Raw genomic sequence first — 24,063 nt, 5'->3', positions numbered from 1 at the left:
ATTGGTACCTAGAGCGGTATCCAACTGGCTCCACCCCTAGCTATTCTGAAAATAGCAGCGACTTGAGTTTTTGCCTTGGCAGATGGGATGGTAGAAGAAAGTGCTCCTCCTTCTAAGGTCAGCTTCTGTTTTTAGTTGTGGGTTGTCTCTGCAGGACTAGGAGTGGGGAGTCCTATGGGCTAGCACAGGGGTCCCCAAACTAAGGCCCGCAAGCTGGATAAGGCCCGAGGGACTCGTTTATCCGGCCTGCGGCAACCCCTGCTGCCCGCTGCTGCTGCCCACTCTTACCGGCGCTGCGCTATGCAGCTGCCCACTTCTGGGTCAGAGGAGCACTGGAAATAGCTTGTGTGCATGCGCAAGCGTTGTGTGCATGTGCAAGCGTTATTTCTGGTGCACATCTGGGTTGGAGGAGGCCGGTGCACATGCGCACAAGCTATTTCCGGTGCTCCTCTGACCCAGAAGTGCGCCGGAAATGGCATGTGTGCACGTGCTCCCCCGTCCTCCGGCCCACCACGCAATCAGCGCTGGAGACACCGGTCCAAGGCGTGGTAAGTTTGCTGACCCCTGCTAGCATTCTATGGGACGCCTGGGGCCATACACCATCACCAAAGAGCCAGAAACCTTTCCCTAGATTGGAGAAGAAGCAGAGGTGTGGCAGGGCCACTCTGTTTGGACTCTGTCTTGTGCTTTGCTTATTTGTTTCACTTACTCCCCTCTCTTCTTTGGAAGGTTTCAGTCAACTTACATCCAAGCAGCTTACATCAATGCCTGCTTAGCTTCAGCAGTCAAAACCTGCGTCATATGCCTTCAGGCTATTCATCTGCTGTTTCCACTGCCAGGTAAGATGGGTAGCTGGAGATTCCCTTCGTCCGACAGACAGATCCATTGTTTATTTCTCCTTCGTCCGACAGACAGATCCATTGTTTATTTCTCCTGAAGATTTGTGAAGCCATCCCTAAAACCCACATTCCGTGCTAAAGGGAGAATCTACCTGCAAATACTGGCAACGTAACCCACACTCCAATCCCTCCAAGGAAACCTTATTTCAAGGGAGCTGTGCAAAAAGTGTTTTGAAATGAAACCGGAATGAAAGAAGAATTCAATTCCTAGGTGCTGCTCTTTCCTCTATTACACGGGGGCTGTTGATTTGTTTATTTTACAAATGGTTTAAAACAAATTCCCTCTTCAAATGATTTAATATGTGAATGTCCAATTGGGACTAGCCAGAGAATGCCTAGCCACCATTTTCTCTTCTGCATTACAAAGGGTGAAACATTCACATAAAGGGCACATCCTTTGGTACTTTCGAGTCTGATTCAGCCACATACTAGCAAATTTGGTTCATGCCATTGAAGCTCTTGTCCATGGGTGGGCAAACTAAGGCCTGGGGGCCAGATCCAACCCTATCGCCTTCTCAATCCGGCCCGCGGACGGTCCGGGAATCAGCATGTTTTTACATGAGTAGAATGTGTCCTTTTATTTAAAATGCATCTCTGGGTTATTTGTGGGGCATAGGAATTTGTTCATTTTATTTCTTTTCAAAATATAGTCCGCCCCCCCCACAGGGTCTGAGGGACAGTGGACTGGCCCCCTTCTGAAAAAGTTTGCTGACCTCTGCTCTTGTCCAACTAACTCACCCCCCCCCCAAAAAAAAAGACCAGATATTTTGTGAGAAGGAAAGTGATGTAAAATGCAGCAGGAAGTGCTTACTTTGATGCAATGTCATCTAGTCTTTCTGCAAGGAAATCAGAGTGATTGCTCATTAATAGCTAACTTTGTCTGAACTCTCTGCAAGCAAATTGGGATGAGTGTTAAACAAGCAGGTTGTCTGGAAGCACCCACTGGCCCCACCCAGAGATTCATAGGCGCCGACTCCATGGGGCTTGAGGGGGCCCGAGCCCCCTCAAAAATTCGTTTGGGGGGGCTCAGCCCCCCCAATAATCTCGGGCGGCGGTGGGCGCGTCCGCGGCTTTTATAGGGCGCCCGGCGCGCACCAGCTCGATAACGGGCACCGGCGCGGCGGGGGGCGCCGGGCCGGGGGAGGGGGGCGGCCGACCTGTCTCCTTGGCAACCCCATTGAGCAGCGCCGGCTCCCCCGGGAGGGCCATCCCCCCGCGCCGCCGATCGCCAACACCGCCGACGCTGTGGCTGCCCGAGCCCGAGCCTGAGCCTGAGCCCGACCCGAAGCCCGAGCCCGAGCCTGAGCCCGAGCCCAAGCCCGTCAGGAAGGAAGGAAGGAAGGAAGGAAGGAAGGAGAAATGGGGAGGGAGACGAGGGAGGAAAATTGCGTGCAGGGTGAAGAAAGGAGAAGGGCGAACGAGACGAGCTTCCAACCCAAAAAAGGGCTGGAAGACTGGGAGGATGCAGGATCGGGAAAGAAAGCGACGCCTTCCCCGCCCGCGACGTCGCCCGCTTGTCATTGGCAGCGCAGCGGGCGCCCAGAGGGGCTGGGCACCGGCGCAGGGCCGCTCCGCAGCCGCGGAGGATAGCTGCGCGGCTAGCAAGGTGCGCCGCCTAGAGCACGGCCCTTGTGTGGCCCGGTGGCCAGGCAAGCTCGGGCGGGGACCCCCATGCGAATCTAAGACGGGAGAAGAGGGCAGAGCAAAGGGGGTCCCTTCCCCAACCTCCGGCTCTGAGACTTCCCTGCGCCCCAGAAAAGTGAAAGGATTCTCTCTCTCTTTTTTTATATATAAATATTTTATTAAGTTTTCAAATACAAAGTTAGAAACATACACTGAAGAAAAAAGTAAAAGAACAAGAAAAAGAAAAAAAGAAAAAGAAGAAAAGAAAACCAACCATTCAACACATTTTTTATATAACTAACTGGACTTCCTCGCATCTCCCTTACCCCGCATTCTTTATAATAAAGATATCAGCAAATTATTACCTTGTTTCGTACCTTATTTTGTACTTTTCAAATACTATACCTCTAAATTTAACATACTTTTCATCAGTTACTTATATCTTAAATTAAACATAGTATTACCTTAGATTTTGACCTTTTCTTACTTAAAATATAATTTCCTGTTTCCCAAATCTAATTGCTGAAGCTATAGTTTCCGAATCGTGTAAATTCTTAACATTCATACAACTTATATTGTTTTTGTAAATAGTCCTTAAATTTTTTCCAGTCCTCTTCCGTTGTTTCTTCTCCCAAATCTCGGATTCTGCCAGTCATTTCAGCCAGTTCCATGTAGTCCATCAATTGCGTCTGCCACTCTTCCAGTGTGGGCAAATCTTGTGTCTTCCAATATTTTGCGATAAGTATTCTTGCTGCTGTAGTTGCATACATAAAGAAAGTTCTATCCTTCTTTAACACTTTCTGGCCAACAATGCCCAAGAGGAAGGCCTCTGGTTTCTTGGGAAAGGTATACTTAAATACCTTTTTTAACTCATTATAGATCATTTCCCAGAAGGTCTTCACTTTTGGACAAGTCCACCAGAGGTGAATGTCCCTTCAGCCTCCTTACATTTCCAACATTTATTATCAGACAGGTGATATATTTTTGCAAGCTTGACTGGGGTCATGTACCACCTATAAATCATTTTCATAATATTTTCCTTCAAGGCATTACATGCCGTGAATTTCATTCCGGTGGTCCATAACCTTTCCTAGTCCTCAAACATGATGTTATACCCAATATCCTGAGCCCATTTTATCATGGCTGATTTGACTGTCTCATCCTGAGTGATTTTCTCTTCAACCTGCCCTCCATCCTCTTGCAGAAAACTCTTTGCCTGCCCTGCCCGTATCTCGTTTTTGCTTTTTAATTCCACACACGCACCCTTCGAACTTCGTGGCAATCGGGCGCGCGGGTGCGTTTCCTAAGAGAGTGAGGACCCCTGCCTCCTCCCCACCTGCTCCCTCGCCAGCCAGCCAGCCGCGCGCCCTAGCCGGAGAGCCCCGGCCGTCCCCGTCGCGCAATCGGCTGGATCTCCCTTCAGCAGGCCGTGCTCACAACTCGGCCCAGGGACCCCCAGCAGCGGATCTCCGGCTCAGCTGAAGAATCCGGCAACAAGCCCCCTCCTCCCCAATCGCTCCGCCGAAATACGCTCCAAAACCCCCCAGATAGGCCGCCGGCCGCCAAGTCTAGTGGCGCCCTGAGCGAGGGTCTCTCCCCAACACCGCCACCTCGAACTGCGTTCTCCCGGCTACCCGAGCGAACCAGCGGCAGGACCCCGGTATGGGCCCCCCCAATATTTTTTATAAGTCGGCGCCCCTGCAGAGATTGTATAAGAGGCTCAAAGGTGGTGTAAACCAGACATACGGAATTGCTCACACCTATTACAAATCAAAGGCTCTGATTTGGGCAGTTTTGACGGTGAGTCCTTTGGTTTGAGAACTCTGGTGCATCCAGCCGCCCTACTTACAGCTTTGTCCTGGAGAGTTGCTCAGGAGTGGTTCCTCAAGACAAATGTATATATACGTTTTGTTCCAATTTAATTATCTCCCCCACTCCCAAAGAATCCTAAGTGTAGTCTGCAGAAAAAGTGGAGTGCCGGAAAGAGAAAATTCATCATAAAAGAGAGGACAAAAGAGACCACGTAGACTTTGCATGCTCTCAGTGTGTAGATGCAAATTTAGAAATAACCAGTGCAATTTTAATAATAATAATAATAATAATAATAATAATAATAATAATAATAATATAATGATAATAATATTTTTTTATTTATACCCCGCCCTCCCATAGTGGGGGAAATCTGTAAGCGAATAACCTGTATGCTTGCTGAGCTGTGTGCTAACTGTTGATGGGCAGTTTCAAGGCCCCTGCTTCCTTTCCCTTCTTGGGGTTCTTATCTGAACGTGAGCCAGATAACCCTTCAAACAGAGGGCCATCTTCTGTAAAGTAGGATACAAGATCTGCACTGAAGTCAGTGCACTCTCACTTGCTGGCTCGAATCAGTAATCAGTGTTCCGGTCATCACAGAAGCAATCGGATCCCTGAGGATGTCTGGAAATGCCGCGTGTGCCTGCGTGGAAGGGCACATTCAGCCAAAGACAGCTTTTCTCTTACCATAGCACTATGATGGGAAAAGGTTGCAGGGGGCAACCTTTTCCAAGCAGGCGCTTAAAGTTACAAGGGGCCTCTTGTGGCCGGCAACTCATTCTCCAAGCTACACTTGTCTTTCTTTTTTTTATTCAATTAAATGGCAATTGTGAGAAAACAGGAGCAAAGTGGCACAAGAAAGTATGTTGGCTTGTACAGTGTGGTTTGGTAGGATACTGAGGCCAGTGACTTTGTGGCCAGCTGCTGGGAGTTGACTTTTTTTGCCATTAATGATTTAGGAGCTTTCTTCATGAAGCTAATGGGCTTTGTGGTTTCCCATCTTCCTGTTAACGCAGCCAAACAATCGAAGCTTTTAGCGTGGTGCGGAGGGGCTGGTACTTGACGCATCTTCCTCCTTCCTGCAGGCTGTTGCTGCGCTAGCAATCTCCTGATCACATTGCCTGGTATTGTCCATTGTGTTGTGACAGCAGAGCAAAGGCAGGGTTGGGAATGGAGCGGTGCAGCCTCCACCCAGGGCAGAAGAACCAGACTACTGGAACATTATCTGTCTTGCCACACCACATAGAAACCGAGGCATAGCTGACGGTGAGAGTTCTGCAAAGGAAAAACAGCCTCCTGTGTACTTCTACCAGTACTAATTGTAACCATGTGTCTAAGTGTGGCACACACTTTGAAAGAGACAAGGATTTTGATGAGATGTTATCAGCCGCAGCATGGAGAACAAATTGTGGAATGTCAGGGAAAGCCCAGAACCTAATTGGCAGGGTAGGAGTTTGGTGGGCTGGATTTTTACTAAAGTCAAGTTTGTCTCTTGTTCCTGTCTCGTGAGATACTGGCTATGCTCACAAGTGGAGGCAGAAGAAGTGTGTGTGTACAGTGGTACCTCTGGTTCTGAACAGGATTCGTTCCGGAGGCCTGTTTGCAACATGAAAAGCCCGCAACCTGAAGCGCCGTATCTGCACAGGTGCGCGGTGCGATTTGGTGCTTGTGCGCATGTGCAAAGCGCGATTTAGCACTTCTGTGCCTGCACGAGCGGCGAAACCCGGAAGTAACCCTTTCTGGTACTTCCGGGTTTCCACGGGACACAACCAGAAAAAACGTATCATGAAGCAAACGTAACCTGAGGTATGACTGTATCTGCAGGCAATTGTGCCTTTACATTTTAGGCCAGGCATAGGAAAACTCCGGCCCTCCAGATGTTTGGGACTACAATTCCCATCATCCCTGACCACTGGTCCTGTTAGCTAGGGATGATGGAATTGTAGTCCCAAACATCTGGAGGGCCGGAGTTTGCCTCTGCCTGTTTTAGGCACTACAAAGCACTGTATTTCTGCACCAGCAGGCAAAATGCACACACAAAGGTCATAGGGTTGTAGTCAATGCTGGTCATACTCAGAATAGACCCACTGAAATTAATGCAGCTAAATTAATTAACTTCTGTGGGTCTACACTGAAAAGGACTAGTGTTGAATACAATCTTACATGATATCTTAGGAATGGCTCCTTTTCTAGGCAGTTCAGGATTCTTATTTGGGACACTCCTGTTCTATAAATAATTCCTCCCTAGGTCCATAGGGTAGGCCAGCAAATGAAATTATTTGCTTAAATGGCCATAGGCTGTTGCAAATCTATCAAATAGGTCATGGAAAATATTAACAAACATGAAAGCTGCAAAAGCATTCCAGATGAAAAAATTATTTAATAGCATGAAACATCGGGTGAAGAATAGTAATAATCATCATAATAGTGATAACTAGTTTTAAAACCTTAGCAATCTCTGTAACCAATTTGAAAAGGGCTACAAATGAATTCAGTGTTTCTTTTAGTTTCACACAATGCAGAAGAACAGGCAGTATCCCAGAAAAACTCCAGTTCTTCCAGAGATCAGCTCCATCTCCGACAAACCTGTGGCTCTCCATAATGGACTGCTTCATGCCCTAGTTTATAGAAAGCTTGATGTTCCTCATTATGCCTCAACATTACAAGGTGTTTTGTCCTTGAGCGACCTTCATTAAAATGTGTTCTCACCCTCATTTTCAATGGCAGGAACGGAGCATTACAATAAGGAGCTACTTCAAACACCACTTTCAGCAGGTATTTAAAATGAGACCAGGATTCAACGTCTCAAGGAGCAGGAATGTTACCCATGCCACGTGTCAAAGAAGAGAAGGTCTGCAATAATGCACTCTGAAACAAAGCCCGCCGGGTTCATTCGAGGGGGAAAGGACGCCGTATGAGGCCAAAAACCATCAGAACCACTAAGCTGTTTTAAAATGGGGAGAAATTTCTTCTTGACCCTAAATTTGACTACCATTTACTCCCTGGGCATAGTAGCTAAATGTGGCTGTTCCGCTGCACCAAGACACACTGTCATAGCCCTCTAGCTAGCTCATGAGGCATTCCGCGGGGATGAGCTGACCCCGTCTGAGCCTGATGCTTCTTTGAATTCGGGATTCTTGAAGCTTTATCTTCAAAGGCCTTAGATGTAGACCAGCTATAGCCTATTCCCCACTGTGGATTAGCAGCTTCCATTGAACTCCGCAGAGGGAAGGGCAGACAGGCCTTGTGTCGCGCAAATGCTGCTGTGCATTGATATTTTTTAATGGGGATATGAACTGAAGCCTGTTAGGAAATGCAGTTATAATTAAAGCACAGCTCCCAGAGGCTGTCTAAGGCACCAGCGACTAAGTGCATTGGCAGATAATGTCATTATTTGGCCGTTGCTTAACATAAGGGGTGGGGGTGGAGGATGGGGAAGACAATTCTTGTCTGCCGTCCCTGGGTAGGGGATGTAACACCAGGAGCCAGACAAAGAGAAATGCTTGCCTCTTGTTATCAATTGTCGTCCAGTTGATTAATCAGTACGTAGAAGGGAATATGAGGAAAACAGATACTCCGTGAAAATCGTGACCGTGTAAATTTGCTAAGCCAGTGGCTGAGTTATTTGGTTTTGAGGTAACGCGACCCCATCAAACAAAACAGCCACCAAGTCAAAGCAAACTTGTCTTGTGTCGATTGTATTGTTCTGTAGCCATATCTGTTGTCCAACTGGCAGCATGAAATTCAAAACAAGAAATTTTAGGGCTTGTGTCTGCTTGGAAATCACATATTCTTCCCTGCACATCCTTTTTTTAAAAAAACAAATCCTAAATGGGTGGTGGCTGACTATAATTATATTGTAGTACTGAGCAGAATATACGTTGCACATGTTAAAATGCACTTTTATTTACTATCATTGCACATGTCCCTGGGCTATGGAGTTGCATTGAAAAACAGGTTCTGAACTACGTATACCAGGGGTGGTTAACCTGTGGTCCTCCAAATGTTGCTGGACTCCTAGCGTCCCTGAATATTATCCATGCTAGTTGTGGCTGATGGGATGTGGAGTCCAACAAGGATGGCCACAAAAAAGCCACCTCTTCTTGAGCTGCAGCTAAAGCTAAGCCCTTCATGTTTGCCCCAGAAAATAAGAGATTCTTGACTAATCAGCTTCCTTTGGCTGAAAGTATATAAACATGCAATATTGTGCTGGATGCAGTTATGTTTAATTTGGAAAGGTCCACATGCTTACAACAACACTGCTTCAAGATGCCAACATATTTAACAGAACGTGTCTTTCAAAGCAGCTGAGTAGCTCTGGCATCATTGGCAATGTCCATATGGACTGAATCAGATTTTGCAAGTGCCCTTTACCATGGTCACTTTCCAGACAATCTGTTTATTGAGTACTCATCCTGCTTGGTTTGCAACAAATTTTACAGGGAGGTTATAGAATATTGTGTCAAGCCATTGTTATCTCACACTTTCTAATGCATTTCCTTGCCGCCTTCCTTGAAAAAAATTCAAATTTTTTGGGAAGTGGGTTTGTTACACAAGAGCCTAAATCCACTTTAATTGTGCAACCTGAATTTCCTAGCAATTCAACTGAATCATACTCACAAAATAGCAATATTCTGGAAGCGCCCCATGTCATGCTGTTTTTAACACAGTAATACCTGCTTACTTTGTGTAGAGGGCCTGCTGAGACTTAAGCCTATGAGCAAAATTCATTTTCAGCTAAAGCTGGAAAATTAATGTGTTTTTGTTGTTGGATGGTATGATAATCAGATAAACAAGGCAACAGACACATTTCCTTAACTAGCAAATGTATCTAAATCACATTTGCTGATTTTTTGCATATATTCCATTTTTAAAAATATATAATTTGGTTTAGCTGTGTATAGCTCCAAGTTGTTCCGCTAAAATATTTGAGTAAAATTATTCTCAGCCAAATTTTCTTAACTTGAATTTGCTTTTAAATAGATTTGATTATGTTTGTCAACTGCAATTGAATAAAATTAATTATATTATTTTTTAACATTTCCAGTTATGTTGTTTCATTTGAGTCTTTAAAACAAACGAACAAAACCCTACAATCCCCAATTAGAAAAGTGTTTAGTTTGACAGTTTCTAGATAAATAATTTACTATACTAGTTTTCCCTTTAGCTGAATATCAGGTGCAAAATTTGGAATATTAGAAAAGCCGAGTATGGATTCTAGCTTTTTTTTCTGGTTTTGAATTTGTTCAAAATGTTTACTGTGTTTACCTGAGCGAAAGTAAGCAATGTTAGAAGGTCAATCTGCAAAGGTTATCTGTACATCCCCATTGGAAAGCAAAGTAAAACAACACAGCAAAGTCTACAGGGTGGGTTTTCATACCCTTTAACAATACCAGCATACTAACAGTTTTGCAATTCTCAGTGGGTGACCTCATCCATGCAGCAGAATTGTAATGTTCATAGACCCGATCCCTGAGTGCATTAAAATTAAAGATGTACATGAGCAACTAGAAAACTGACCACAGACAGGAATATGGAACACAGGCAATCTAGCTACTAGCTAGAGTGTCTGCAGAGGTGCAATGGGATCACGTACTTAATTATACATAATATGTGCTTATTTAGTTTCCACATTGACAAGCAATGAGTAACACTGAGACTATTTCATCCCTGCACTACCAACTTTCAAAGCCTTTTTAAATGTTCGTGGATAGCGACAAATACCTGAGGTGTTTGGGACAAGTGTTAATAACTATGTCATTATATATATTTAAAGAAAACACCCATATTGTGCTTCTAATAGCACCTACCTAAAATGAAACCTCAGCGCCTAGGACTTGCCGATTGCATGGTCGGTGGTTCGAATCCCTGCGGCGGGGTGCGCTCCCGTCGTTCGGTCCCAGCGTCTGCCAACCTAGCAGTTCGAAAGCACCCCCGGGTGCAAGTAGATAAATAGGGACCACTTACCAGCGGGAAGGTAAACGGCGTTCCATGTGCTGCGCTGGCTCGCCAGATGCAGCTTGTCACGCTGGCCACGTGACCCGGAAGTGTCTGCGGACAGCGCTGGCTCCTGGCCTATAGAGTGAGATGAGCGCACAACCCTAGAGTCTGGCAAGACTGGCCCGTACGGGCAGGGGTACCTTTACCTTTACCTTAAAATGAAAGCCCATTGCAATTACATTTCTGTTGGGCAAGGAAGCATTATCAAATCAGCTTTGTTTGCAAAAGATGGGTATAGAAAGGGCTACAGCGCATCAGGAATGTTAAAAAGTTGAGGCTTTCAAAAACAGTTTCTCTATCAATAGTCTCTCTTAGTCTTATAATTCTGTGTGAAGTTCTCCATTTCTGGAAGCAGAACAAGGCTACCCAGACCCCCAGCCAGTTCAGGCCTCTAAATCCCATAAGGAGTGTTCTTATTTTGCCAGGATTCAAACATGCTTTTATTGACACTGCTGCTCTGTGAATTCAAGAGGACTTTGGATAGAGAAGAACCTTTAGGAAATAAAAAAATAACCTTTGCTTAATCCTGGCCTTTGCATTGTCGCCTGAAGAAGAACATCTAATATCTAGAGATGCTCACAGTTTGGCAAAGCTCAGGGACAGTAAAGTTCTATGCTACAAAATAAATACTAAACCTGTTTTTTTCTATTTGACCTTGTTCTTCAGACTTGGTGCATACTGCATAGTTAGTATGTTTAGTCTTCTCAATGGGTTTTCCTCACGAAGCGGTGTACAAACTTTGCTAGAGATGTTATAACTTTTAGAGAAAAGATTATGAGACTTCTTAAATATACATACAGGTATACCATGAAGAAGTATGAACCTTATAACAATATTAGGTTACTAACAGTGGAAGCTCCAGCTGTAATCCAGTGGCAAAATCCTAGTATTAATCAATGATAGGCACATACGGTACATACCTGCAGACGCCTCTTGTTCTGTGCAACTAATATTTATAACTGCTTTTTGTTTACCAGAAAACATGTCCTATTTTCAATCTGACTTTGTAAGCACCTCCAACAACTAAATAGACACCATTCCATAGACATCTGAAATTCATGATGTTATATGAGCATCAAGAGCCAGACAAATTGTGACCAAGGAAAAAATCTCAGGTGGAGAGAGGCAATATTTGTCCACAATAAAGGCTCTGTAGTAGCAGCTGGGGATTCATTAATCAGTTTCCTCTAGGAGACGGCAGCAAGTTGTTGCACTTCAAGATGTTATTCGAACTAGCTTGTGCGCCTTTTCTCCCCCGGGTCAGGCACCATTTTCCCTCATTGCTTTCTAATGGGAAGTCCTTTATCATCTTCCATTGTTGGGGAAAATGTCTTTCTCAATTTCTCCCCCAGCTTTGGAATCTGACGTAAAAAAAGGCAATTTTGTTTTCAATTTTGTCTTTGTCACTCTTCGTTGCACAGTTCCTTCTCTCTGTTCATGTTTTGAAGAAAGTAAGAAAAGGCCTTTGGAGATGTTACACTATTGGTGATGGTAGGTGTTGTCAGGTGTGTATATATGATCAACCACTACAGTAGCTATTAGCAGCAGTTATAATTATTGTGGTGCATGGGAGAGCATTATATTACATAGCAAGGGATTCAGTGTTTTACCACCGCAGGTGTTAACTTCTATAAGGTTCATTATCACTGGTTGGTATATCAACCCTGTCAGCTGGAATTGCAGTTCTCCTAATTTACTATTCTGGAAGTACTACGTTTTACTGTGAATATAAAAAAATGGACGTTTATTGACTTTCTAATTCCACTGGTGGTATTTGACCATGTATATGAGGATTTATATGATGAAATGAACTTAAGACACAGGGGGAAAATTGGTCATAGACGTTAGAAATTATGCCCGAGATGAAGTTGGTAAGAACCCTGCCTTTTTGCAGGGTTTATCTGATATTATCCCAAAACTGAATTTATACCTGAAGAGAGCTTGTTAAAATAAGATAGTCTTTTATTTGCAGCACAATCCAACTAAATCAGAACATTTTGTATGTAAGTAAAATTCATTTCTTTACTATTTTGGGACAGAAGGTCACCAAAGTTGTGAACAATAAGCATAATAAAATAACAGTTCAAATCTCAAAGAACCAAAAATATATAGCCAACACTAAACAATATATAGCCAACACCAAGCATAAGAATTCAGTTTTAATTAAAAGCTGAAGGAAAACACAAGTCTTTACAGCCCATCAGGATGGGGAACAGTGAAGGAGCCAAACTGATATCAAGGAAGTATACTCCAGAGCTTGGCTACTACTATGGTGAAACACCTATCCCACATGCTGACAAGCAGGACCTCAGAGAAAAGCAGAATGCAGAACAAAGCTGTCACTCGAGGAAATTAACAGATAGGCAAGTTGTATTTTGGGTATCCTGAACCCAAGCAATTCCATTTAGAGCTTTAAAGATCACAACCAGCACTTCAAATTGAACTCAGAATATAATTGAAAGCACAAAATTTAATTAAGCAAATTATAGATGCTCAAAATAACTGGGCTCTGATGCAGTCTTGTAATAGTCTAACCTGGATGCAATCAAAACATTCGTATGTGACAGTGGTCAGATCTGCCTTCTTCTTTTTTTAATGATATTTATTAGAAGTTTAAGAATTACAGAAAAAAGAAAAAAGAAAACAACAAAAAAATTGACAAAACATACATTACAATACATAAAAGGAAAAGCATAAAAAAACAATACCGCAAAAAAACAATAACATTAAAACACACATCCAATGTTCCATATCTTTATCTTTCATTTAATTGTTTCATCGACCTCCTCACACCTCCCTTTTTGTATTCTAATTTAATTAATTGTTTCAGCAAATTCTTTCCATCTTTCTCAATTTTTGTTATATAATTTATCTTAACGATCTAACCTATTAATTAACTCAACAAATCCTTTCCATCTTTTACTATATTCTGTCATTCAATTTACCTTAATTTATTTAACCTTATCTTACCATAAAAAAACCTTAAAACTTAATACTTATTTGTACATAACTCCTTATATCATTTCTACTAAAGCCAAATAGTTTCATTCCAACATTTTTCCTAATACTCGTTTACACTAATTCTCAAAATAATTTTTTAAAAACTTTCTTCCAATCTTCATCCAACGTCTCTTCTTCCTGGTCTCGGATTTTGTCAGTCCTTCTTGTCCATTCCATCTAGTCCATCAACCTGGTGATCTTATGTCCGAGGCTCTTAAGTCTTTTCCATGTCCCTTCTGCAGATCTTCTTCTTGTTTATACCTGCACTTTACTTTGTCTTTTGTTGATCTTTTTCTTAATTTCTTTCCTTTCTCATTGGGGGGTAGGTCTCGGGAGGACTCCAATCCAAAAATATCTCCATCTCCCCTCAGCAGATCAGCCCATTCCCCACAGTCCCATTCCCCACAGTCAACACTGTAATCCAGAAAGTATCTAAAAGCATATTTCAAAGTCCTTCCAAAATTAAGAGCCCTCACAACTCCAGACCCCCCCGGTCCACTCCAGATTCAAACTTCAAGAACAGCGGCTTATGCTCCTGCAAGGCCTCGAGTCTCTCCATTTGTGTTACTTGAGGTTCAACAGCAACCTCCTCCATTATCTTCTGCACTTGCACTTGCCCTGTCAAAACAGGTTCCTGGGTTGGTTCCTGAATGGTTTCTATATGGGTATTCGCCGTTTGTCCAAAGTTTTTAACTGCAACAGTCTGGTCTCACGATCCTAATCTTCACAGCTGTGAAATCCCCAGATCGACTCCAGCAACAATTTAACAAGCTTCCTCTAGAGGAGACAATTTCTATTTGTATCCATCTTTTGAAAACAAGACCAACAAAAGAAAATTACTTTCATTTTTCAAATATTTTGTTTCTTTTGAATGCAAGAGGCAACATTGGAATCAATTTGTTTCTCTTTTTTAAATATCTGTCAAAAGACGTTCCATTCACAGTCAATGAACTTCCCCATAAATTTCTGTCTCTGACACCCCGTTCCCAGGTTTGAGACGGTGGAAATTTATCTTTACTCTCTCTCCTGCAGGCTTGAACAGTCAAAAATCCCCCCCCCCTTTTCTCCTGCTTCCAAGAGGGGTTTTGGTGGTAATAACGGAAGGAAATTTAGACCTTTATATGTGACTTTCCAGACTTTAGCTTGCAAAGTTTTTGCTTCAATCTATTTACAAAAACGGGAGGCGGACTTCCTGTTTAGAACCTTCCCGCTTCAGTGCCAAATTAAAATGTTTCTTAATCCAATTTTCCGTTCTACTCACAGGTACTTGTTTAGAGTCCAATTGTCCACAGGAAAAAGTCAGCGCTCTCCAGCAACGGCTGTGCGGCTTCACTCTGTAAAAGTAGCGGTTGATTCAAAACACCACGCCACTCACCCCATGTCGCTTCGGATCCCCGAAAAAGGGTTTCCCTGTGAGTAGAGGAGGCGCTCCTGGTGTCAGCCGAATCCCACGTTCCCAGGCTTCCTCCGCCTGGGATTTTTAAAGGGTCTCCGCCTTCGCCGCGGCGGCAAGACCCGATTTTCACGGAGCGGGTTCCTCTCGGTCAGAGGAACTCCGCCATTGCTGATGGCACTAACCCGGAAGTCCAGATCTTCCTTCTTCATGAGGAGCTGCCGTTCATGCACCAGGCATAGTTGGGCAAAAGCATTCCTGGCTAGGAAAGCCAGTTCTAGGAAGGTCCCAAACTGCACACCTGATCCTTCAGAAGGGGTGCTATTCCATCCAGATCAGGGGAAATACAGTGGTGCCTCGCAAGACGAAAATAATCCGTTCCGCGAGTCTCTTCGTCTAGTGGTTTTTTCGTCTTGCGAAGCAACCCTATTAGCGGATTAGTGGATTAGCGCTATTAGCGGTTTAGCGGCTATTAAAGGCTTAGCGGCTAAAAGGCTATTAGCGGCTTAGAAAAAGGGGGGGGGAGCGAAAAAAATCGCAAGACTTGCAAGACGTTTTCGTCTTGCGAAGCAAGCCCATAGGGAAATTCGTCTTGCGAAGCGCATCGAAAAACGGAAAACCCTTTCATCTAGCGGGTTTTTCGTCTTGCGAGGCATTCGTCTTGCGGGGCACCACTGTAACCTTCTCAGTATCAAGGTTCTTATTGAACAAAGCACCTTGTTTTGTCTGAAACAAGTTCCACACCCAAGCCATCCAAACCAGAGTGTTCAGACAGTAGATTTGGGCAGCACTTTTTTTCTGAGGGTGCTCCAGAGTATGCAGTACCGGCACCAAATTTCCCCAATGCTAAAAGTGTGACATTTACTGTAACAACGTCATGGTGAGTACCGTCACATTTCCCCCCTTAAAGCACTAGGTTTGGGTATCATACTGCTGTCAGATCATTATAGATATCTCTTGGTGATTTCATTTAGAACTAGAGTGGGAAACAACCTGTCCAGATGCTGTTGGATTCCACTGTCCACCAACCCCAGCCAGCATGGACAGTGGTTAGGGATAATGGGAGTTGTAGTCCAACATATCTACACCTTAGGTGTGTCACAATAATATATATTAAAAATTGACCTGATCCCCAAACACATCTCTGAACTAAAGATAGCTCCGAGTCCTTAAAAACATGAAGACTACTACTGTTACTGTAAAGGGCTCTTGGGGCAACATGGACCCTTGAGAAATCTTGCTCCCTCAAAGTGCTGAACAGCACCCCAACACAACCTTCTGGAACCTAACTTTCAGACCGGATCAGACCCAGCAAAATACAGTGCCATAGCCTCAATGCAAAAAGGTGGTCCAGAAGGATATGTCAATGGCACCAAATGCCATTGAGAGGCCCAGCAGAACTAAGAAGTTTGCTGTCATTGTGTCCCAGTCATCAAGAATGGCATTTTCAGTTCCCAAATCAGGTCAGAACTCTGGCTAGAATGAGTTAAGATTATCTGCATCATTTGTCTACACCTGGAGCTGGGTAGCCAACACATACTCAGAAACTTTGCCTCAAATGGGGGAATGGAAACTGGCTGATAGTTATCCAAAGTGGAGAGATCCAGAAGTGCTTGCGCTGTTGTTGTTTCTTTAAAAAGCAAAACCAATTTTACTACTCCTTCATTCAGACTGTATGTGCCCTCACAAAGGGAGGTATTTAATATCGCTTCCTTTACCCATCTAGCCACCCCCTGTTAGCTTTTAAGTAGCAAGGGTTAAGAATGTATGTGGTCAGCCTCAAAGTGAAACTGTGAAGCACTGTAATTCCATGGATTAAAAGATCAACATTTAAAAGGTTTTTGTGGATTGTGGTTCCAATTTACAATTTAAAGAACATAGCACAGTTCACTGTTTTATGCCAGTGAAATCCCCATTGCTTAAATAAGAGGGACCATAGCATTGCATATGCTTTGCAGGCAGAAGATCCTACATTCAGTTCATTGCATCTCTAGTTAAAAAGCTCCAGTTAGCAGATGGGAGGGGGGTGCACAATGGTGCAAAATGTGATTTTGTATCCCTTTGTCTCCCATGTGGGCATGCACACAATTTCATCTTTATTCTAGGATTTTTAAAATCCTTGGGAAGCCCAAACCTCCCCACACTGGAAAACTTATGTTTTTAAAGAAAGAAAAGTCTAGGACAACACTGGGATAGGAAGGACATCTTGTGGATGCCCCTACAATACTGGAGATGGTCAAGTGCAAAACCCTATTTTGCTCTGAGATGGCAAAGCCCATGAAGGGAAATATCTGTGACCCTGGAGAACCGAGACCAGAATAGACAATGCTAGGCTAGATAGAAAGTCTGACCTGGCAGCTTCCTAATGAAATGATCTAAATTCCAGATCAGAAATAATAAAATGACACACCCCTCCAAAGTTTCCTATCTAAAATCTATCTGAACAGCCCCTTTCTTTCCAAATCATTTCCTCCCTGTGAAAACCTTTGTTCGATCACCGTTGGAAGCCATAGCGGTCAAGAAAAAGAATATGATAAAAGGTTGGTCAACTTATAGAAATTTATTAAAGCAAGAGGGAGGAGAGTTTAAATTAAAAGAATTTAAGGATTTATCAGGAATACAATGGATACAATATCCTCATTTGAATGAAGAATTTAAGAAAGATATGAAACAAGGGTTTGGGGAACAAATATCACAATTGAAGAGAGATCTGTTGGAATATAATGTTAAAATGCTGTCTAAAATGTATAAGATATTCTTGGATTGGGAGACAAAGGATGAGCAAGTAAAATCTTCAATGATACACTGGGCAATATATATTCGTTATACTATGGATATGGAAATGTGGGAACGATTGTGAAATATGGATATAAAATTTACAGCATGCTATCGTTTAAGAGAAAACTATATGAAAATGTTATACAGACTGTATCTAACACCGAGTAAACTAGCAAAAATGTGTAAATCAAAATTGAGTAAGTGTTGGAAATGCAAAGAGAAAGAAGGTACTTTCTATCATATGTGGTGGTCTTGCAGTAAGATTAAAGCTTACTGGGAAATGATATATAATGAATTGAAAAAGATGTTTAAAATAACATTTTTTTAAAACCCCAGCAGCTTTCTTTTTGGAAATTATAGGGGCAGAACTACCTAAACAGTATCAAAATTTATTCATGTACGCGACTACAGCTGCAAGAATGTTATTTGCCCCAAAATGGAAACAAGGAGTAGTCCTAACAAAAGAAGGATGGATACAAAAACTTATGAACTATGTAGCAATGGTGAAACTTACCGGACGAATAAGAAATCAAGATAACAAACATTTTTATAAAATGATGGAAATGGTTTATTGAATATGTGCAAAGAAATTGTAAACAGATACGGACATTGGCAGGATTATTGTAATAACCTGCAGTTTCATAAGAGTAAATAACTGAAGTAGATGAATAAAAGAATAAGTTAATTTAGAATATGCAGGAAATGATAAAAGGAACCGCAGAAAGAGGGAGTTTTGAAATGTTAAAATGACTGTAAAACGATTGAAATGTATATAATTGAAAACCATATTATTATTATTATTATTTGAAAAACATCTATGTTCAATAGTAGCCTTCCCAAATTATACTACAACTAATCATAGATTCTCAGTCCACAGGTTTCCCCTCGAAACTTCCCTGCCAGCCCAGGTAGCTTCCCACACATCTCTCCCCCCACCCATAGGCGCCGACTCCATGGGGCCTGAGGGGGCTCGAGCCCCCTCAAAAAAATTTTTGGGGGGGCTCAGCCCCCCAATAATCTCGGGCGCCCTTCCAGCAGAGCGCCGCTGCCGTCCCCCGCCTCCTCCCCACCTGCTCCCTCGCCAGCCAGCCAGCCAGCCGCGCGCCCTAGTGGGAGAGCCCCGGCCGTCCCCCGCGAGATTAGGGAATCCCCGGGGGCGGGGGCTCCTGCCTCGCTGCTTCGCAGCACCACCGCCACTGCCAAGGCACTGCCGGGGGGAATTTCCTTCCTCCTGGCGGTTTCAGCCCCCGCGAGAACAGGGGAATCCCGACTGGCCACACCTCCCAGCCAGCCAATCGGCTGGCTGGGGGGGTGTGGCTTGCCCTATTTAGGGCCGGAGCCACTTTATTTGCATATTCATGAGCTTATTTATTATTCATGAGCTTTCCCGGCCCCCCCCCAATATTTTTTATAAGTCCGCGTCCCTGCCCCCACCCCACCTGCAATCTTCACAAAATAATTCCCTTCAACTTACCCATTTCTTCTTGTACATAAAACCACCTACCCCCCCAAAAAAAACCTCCGCTTCCCAATTTTCTCTCATGACTTTTCCCTCCCAGCAGAAAACCTTTTTGACGAATCCTCTTCCCCTTTTTCTCTACACAAACTACCCCTGAAAGGCTCCCAGTTGTATCCCTCTCCCAATTCATTATCACTTTCTTTGGACCCCCCCCACTCACAATACGGCTTTTAAAGCGCCCCCCCCAACACTCCTCCAACGGCTGAAAATTGAAGCCCCCCCCGTTTCGCCTCACAAAATCCCCATCCCTCCGCCGATATTTACTTAACCCCGCCCCTTCTCGCTGGCCCCGCCCACACCTGCCCGGCTCCGCGCGCCCGCCCTTCCAGACTCCACCCTTTCCCCCCCTCCCCCGCGTGCCGTCGCCACCTATCCTTCGCCTCCAATCAAGGCGTTAAAACACCGAGCCCAGGGCGTGGCGGGCGGGAGAGGAGGCCTCTCCTCCCCCCCCCGCCTCGCCAGCGCCACGGCCAATGAGGGTCTCGGGGGGCGTGGCCTGTGTCCATGGGGATCAGGGCTGGGCTCCGGCAAGGTCTCTGTTCACCCCTATTGTTCGTTGGAGCGAGTCACTCGGCGCGGGGTGGAGCGGAGCGAGAGGCGAGCAGGGCGGTGGCGACGGGGCCGGCAGGTGGGTCGTCGGAGGGGTGGGGGGGGTGCGCGTGGGCCGAGGGTCCCTGGAGGGAAGTGGGGGGGGGCGCCCTAGGTGGGCTCTGGAGGAGACGCTGGCGGGAAGCGGCGGCCCTTGGCGGGGAAAGCGGGTGGGTTTCCTCTTCAGGTTAGAGGGGAGTTGCTAGGGAGGAAACTACAACTGCAAAGTAAGAACCGAGGAGGGACTTGCATTGAAGTCAATGCGGAGGGATTTGGGGTCGGGGGGGTGAGTGGAGCCCATGACCCGAAACTTCTTTCTCCCTCCCAGGAGCAAGGCTGGCGAGCAAAGGTTAAGCCTTGTGGTGCTTTTTCGGGTGGGAGCAAGGGAGCCAACCTCCTGTGAGTCACAGAAGGGTCTTAGCGAGGACGGGGAGTGCCCTGGAGTGGGTGGGCGAAAAGGTCCCGGGGGTTGGGTGGGGGTCGTATTGTGGGGCTGGGGGACAGGCAAGAAAGCGTTAGCGCCTTAAGGGCATCTAAGGCCTGTGCTTTCTGAGGAGGAGTGGGGGTCACCGTTATGGGGACTGTATCTGTGGGGTTGTGTTTTTTTGTAGAGCCCCCTTTTTTGGATTAGAAGGGGACGAGCTGGACAGGGAGGGGCTGCCTTCATGGCCTCCTGTTGGTCTAAAGGGGCTGTGCTGGACGCTTTTGCACTTCCAGGGGTTATGGGGCTGTTGGGTGCAAGGCGGGGGTCGGATGGTGGGGGGTTCATGCAGTGTGAGGACACGGGGGTGCAGCGCACAAGGTTGTGATGTGGACTAGTTCGGGAGCAGATGGGGGGAGACAGGCAGCTGGAAATAGCAGCGAGCCCATGGGGGCTGCAAAGCATATTGAGGGATGGGGAAGGGATCGTCCTTGACTCCTAGGCTGGGGTTATGGGTCAGTGGGGGAGAGATTCAAGGGCTGGAGAGAAAGGCTGGCAGGGAGGATCTCTGTTATGGCTAGTGATGTGGGGTCGGGATGGATGTCCACTGCGGGAAGTGTTTCCCGAAGTTGAGAAGGGCAAACCATTACAGATTGTGGATTCAGGGAGTTCCGTCTGGTGGGAAAGGGAAGGCAGTAGATGGCTAAACTAATTGGGAGAGATAATCTCAAGAAGATCCTTTAGTTTGGAGTTGTGCTTGTTTCTATTTGGGGGTTGGTGCCCTTGGAAGTGTCATGGGTTTTTGTCTCCAGAATAATGAGGAACGCTGGCAGTATGAGTGAAAGCAAATATGCTTGTTTACATGGTATGAGGAAAGATCATGTTTGTGGCAAGTTGCGTGAATTTTATAGGAAAGTTAGGGTTGTGTCTTTGACTTTTGTGTCTTTTCTTTGAATTTTGCAAGAATCTGCTTTCCTAAAATTGTGGGCTTTTGTGTCTTGCACTGGATTGAAAGTCAAGGCATAAATAGTCCATGTCTCTATATGTGACAGTTCAGTAGCATTCTGTTTGGTGGTGAAGGGAGTGAAGCTTGTCTATACCACCTGCCTGTGTCCAGCTGAAAAGTGTGTAGCGTTAAAAGTAATGTGTGACTTAATATTCCTATGCGAATAAGGAGTGGCAGTCTCCTTGGTACTTTTCACATTTATGATTTTAAAGAGCATTTGTGGAGTTTGTGTCATGTATTCCCCTGTTGTATGTTGCAGTTTCGTAATGCCGCTCCCAGACACGCCCTTTGATCAGTGTTGTCCCAGAAGCAAATTACTCACCATCCCTCAGCCATTTTAATAGAATTCTTTTGAAGAAAGAAGCAATTCTGTACTCTCATTCCCTATAAAGTGCAAGTAATTAAAGGAGTTAATATGATGGCCATTGGGATTTCAGGCATATTTGGGATAACTGAATGTCTGTTTCTTTAAGCTGTGGAACTGCTCACAGAAATCAGCAAAAATGCCTTTCATAATTGTCCTGGTCAGAACAAAATAATCAGATTATTCTTCCTTTTAATGGCAAGTAGGTACAGAGATGTGAAAACCCTCTCCTCCTTCCAAAGGCTCTTCCCTACCTCACCAAATCTCAGTGTGAAATAAACCTTAGCTTACTGTGGAGAGACCAACAATATGTCAATTGATTTCTGATGACTTTCAGGAAGTAATTTTGATGATCTTTGAAGGGCCTCTTAGAGTGCCTCTAAATGTGCTCTGCAATTAACTGTTTTGATTTGAATATCAACTGTTTCTGCATTAATATGGATATAAGCAATGAATGAATGAATGAATAGTTTATTACGGTCATAGACCAGAAGAAAAGAAAAACATAAAAGGCAGCAATAGTTTACAAGGGAGTGATGGTGTCAATTAAAAGTTGTAAAATTATACATAAAAACAATACACATACACACACACACACACACACACACACACACACACATATACATACTCATATGTGCACTACAGTATATGTATGGGCTTAAAAAAAGGGGGGGCGGATATAAGCAATGTCTCAGGTTCCAGAACTATGAGCTCTCCTTACAAATTACCTAGATCCCCTTAATGTGGAACAAAGCTAAAGTTATGTTACACAGGGTAATAGGCTGTTGGAAAGGGGAAACTGGATTTTTACCAAAATTGGCACCCTTAAACAAATGTTCCCAGCACTGGTCTCTTTGGAAAGCTGTGTTATTTAAGAGACTAGTGAAGAGATCACAAAATTGTGTGAGAATCTCAGTGAGATGAACAAATCTACTTTATTAGCTGTCAGAATTCGCAACTGGGAGGGGCTGCTATGTATGGTGCTGGTGTGTAATCATTGTGCTTCTCTCTCAAGCAAGTTTGAAAAGAGAAAAATGGACTTCACTGTAGCTGTGGAATTGCTATTAGTTACAGGAGGCGGTATATTCTTGCGTGAACCTAACTCTCCCCGTGCCCACTGTTTCTTGGGCACTCTGTTAAAAAAGAAAACCCTCTGTAGCTGAAGGAATGTTGCCTCTTGCTAGGCCTATTGCTTAAACCATTAGTGTCTTGACATGTTTGCTTTCTGACGTAGCTGTGCTATTATTGTTTTTAAAGACCCAGAATGCCAGACATTTTGCTGCTTTGTCTGTATGCTGAGTGAGTCATGTGGGAACCTTGGTGTGTTTCACAAGAAGCTGGGCGGTGTTCTGGTAGAGGGAAACTGGAAACCAAGAAGCCACTGAGGAGCCTGTTTTGTTTGCGTATCCTGTCTCTTCCATTTCCCCCCACTCATACTCAGCTGTCTTCTTACCAACTTATATAATGGACAAATTGTGTGTATGAGCAAACAGGAATGACACTCTTGTGATTAGAGAAAAGGAAGTGGGCACTTGCAGCTAAGATTTCATTTTCGTGGGTTTGTGGTAGAGCTTCTGTATGACCTTGGAATAAGCAGGTGTACTTAACTGTGCATGCTAGGAAGATTATATATATTACTTTCAGTGTGCAAGGAGCTGGTATTGTGCATTAAAGAGAGACCCCATGTTCTATGGGCGGAAAAAAATAATTATGACACCCTAACCAGATTTGTGTGAACTTTGGTTTTGTTAGCCATCTTTGAATTCTTCTTATTCAGGTTGGGCTCGGATACAGGGAGCTGGACTAGAATTCCTGAAGCTGATATGATCCTGTGAATAGGATGTAGTTTGTTAGTACTTGGGAGATGAAGGTTCGCATTTCACCTCTGCTTTGAAGTTATCCAGTACCTCTGGAACAGCCGCATGTCCTCTCAGTTCTGTAATCAGAAAATGGGGTTGTTAAATTTTTTTCTTGTTGTCCTCACTTAACCCATAAGTGCTCCACAGATGATTACCCCATAACACCCCCCCGACTTTTGTATTTCTGTTCACCTGGTTTTTAGATATGTAGTTCTTGCGTATATTCCGCTAAAATCCGGCACCCTACCAAGGAAGTGTATTTGTAGCATTTCCCCCCTACAAATATAAGGGCTTGGAATTTGAAACAAAATGTGCAAATCTCAGGGTGTTCCATGCTGGAGCTGTTGCGATATGTGTTGCCGCAATGATGGCTAAGCGTGCTTCTCTAGACACCGCCTCTCTTGCTTTGTACATGGCTCCCTGGGAGATTTGAGCAGAGGAGCCTATAATGTGGTTCTTGGATTCTGATTGCTATCTGAATGCCCGCATTCATAAGCCAACAAGAAGCTTGCTTTTGAGCTCTGGCAGTGTGCACACATCTTCTGGTGATATTTGTTTTAAACTTTCCTGATGCTCTGACATTTGGAAAGTTGCGTTCTCTCTCCCCCCCAAACCCACCCCAATTTCCTTGGACATGTAAAGTTTTTAGATGTCCTCAGCCTGAAGGAAACTGCTGAATTTGAGTTGGGGATTCTTTTATATGCTGCTGCCTTTTAGTCCTGGCAGAGGGTGAGGCGAAGGGTGTTCTAATTGCATTAGCCAAATGATTCGCTTAATTAATCAGGCTTGCAGCACAGATGAAAG

At 44.4% G+C, this 24,063-nt stretch overlaps 1 protein-coding gene and 1 long non-coding RNA gene across 2 annotated transcripts in view; both read left to right on the top strand.

Moving 5' to 3' along the window:
• The first annotated feature begins 401 nt into the window (after nucleotides 1-401).
• Nucleotides 402-9,254, top strand: LOC308571449. The gene is made up of 3 exons (XR_014001445.1): nucleotides 402-839; nucleotides 5,417-5,597; nucleotides 7,059-9,254. It is a non-coding gene; the product is annotated as an uncharacterized lncRNA (long non-coding RNA).
• A 10,239-nt stretch (nucleotides 9,255-19,493) lies between these two features.
• The window catches only part of JUP (junction plakoglobin), a 61,944-nt gene continuing 57,374 nt past the window's right edge, over nucleotides 19,494-24,063 (top strand). The window contains exon 1 of the mRNA XM_081166277.1: nucleotides 19,494-19,649. Coding sequence (XP_081022403.1) covers nucleotides 19,495-19,649 — 155 coding nt within the window. The 5' untranslated portion in view covers nucleotide 19,494. The remainder of the gene's footprint in view (nucleotides 19,650-24,063) is intronic.

The sequence above is a fragment of the Podarcis bocagei genome, assembly GCF_964188305.1.
Source record: "Podarcis bocagei genome assembly, chromosome: 13".
NCBI classification, from domain to species: Eukaryota; Metazoa; Chordata; class Lepidosauria; order Squamata; family Lacertidae; genus Podarcis; species Podarcis bocagei.
The sequence above is the reverse complement of the archived record's forward strand: the minus strand, read 5'-3'. Positions and strand labels throughout refer to the sequence as shown.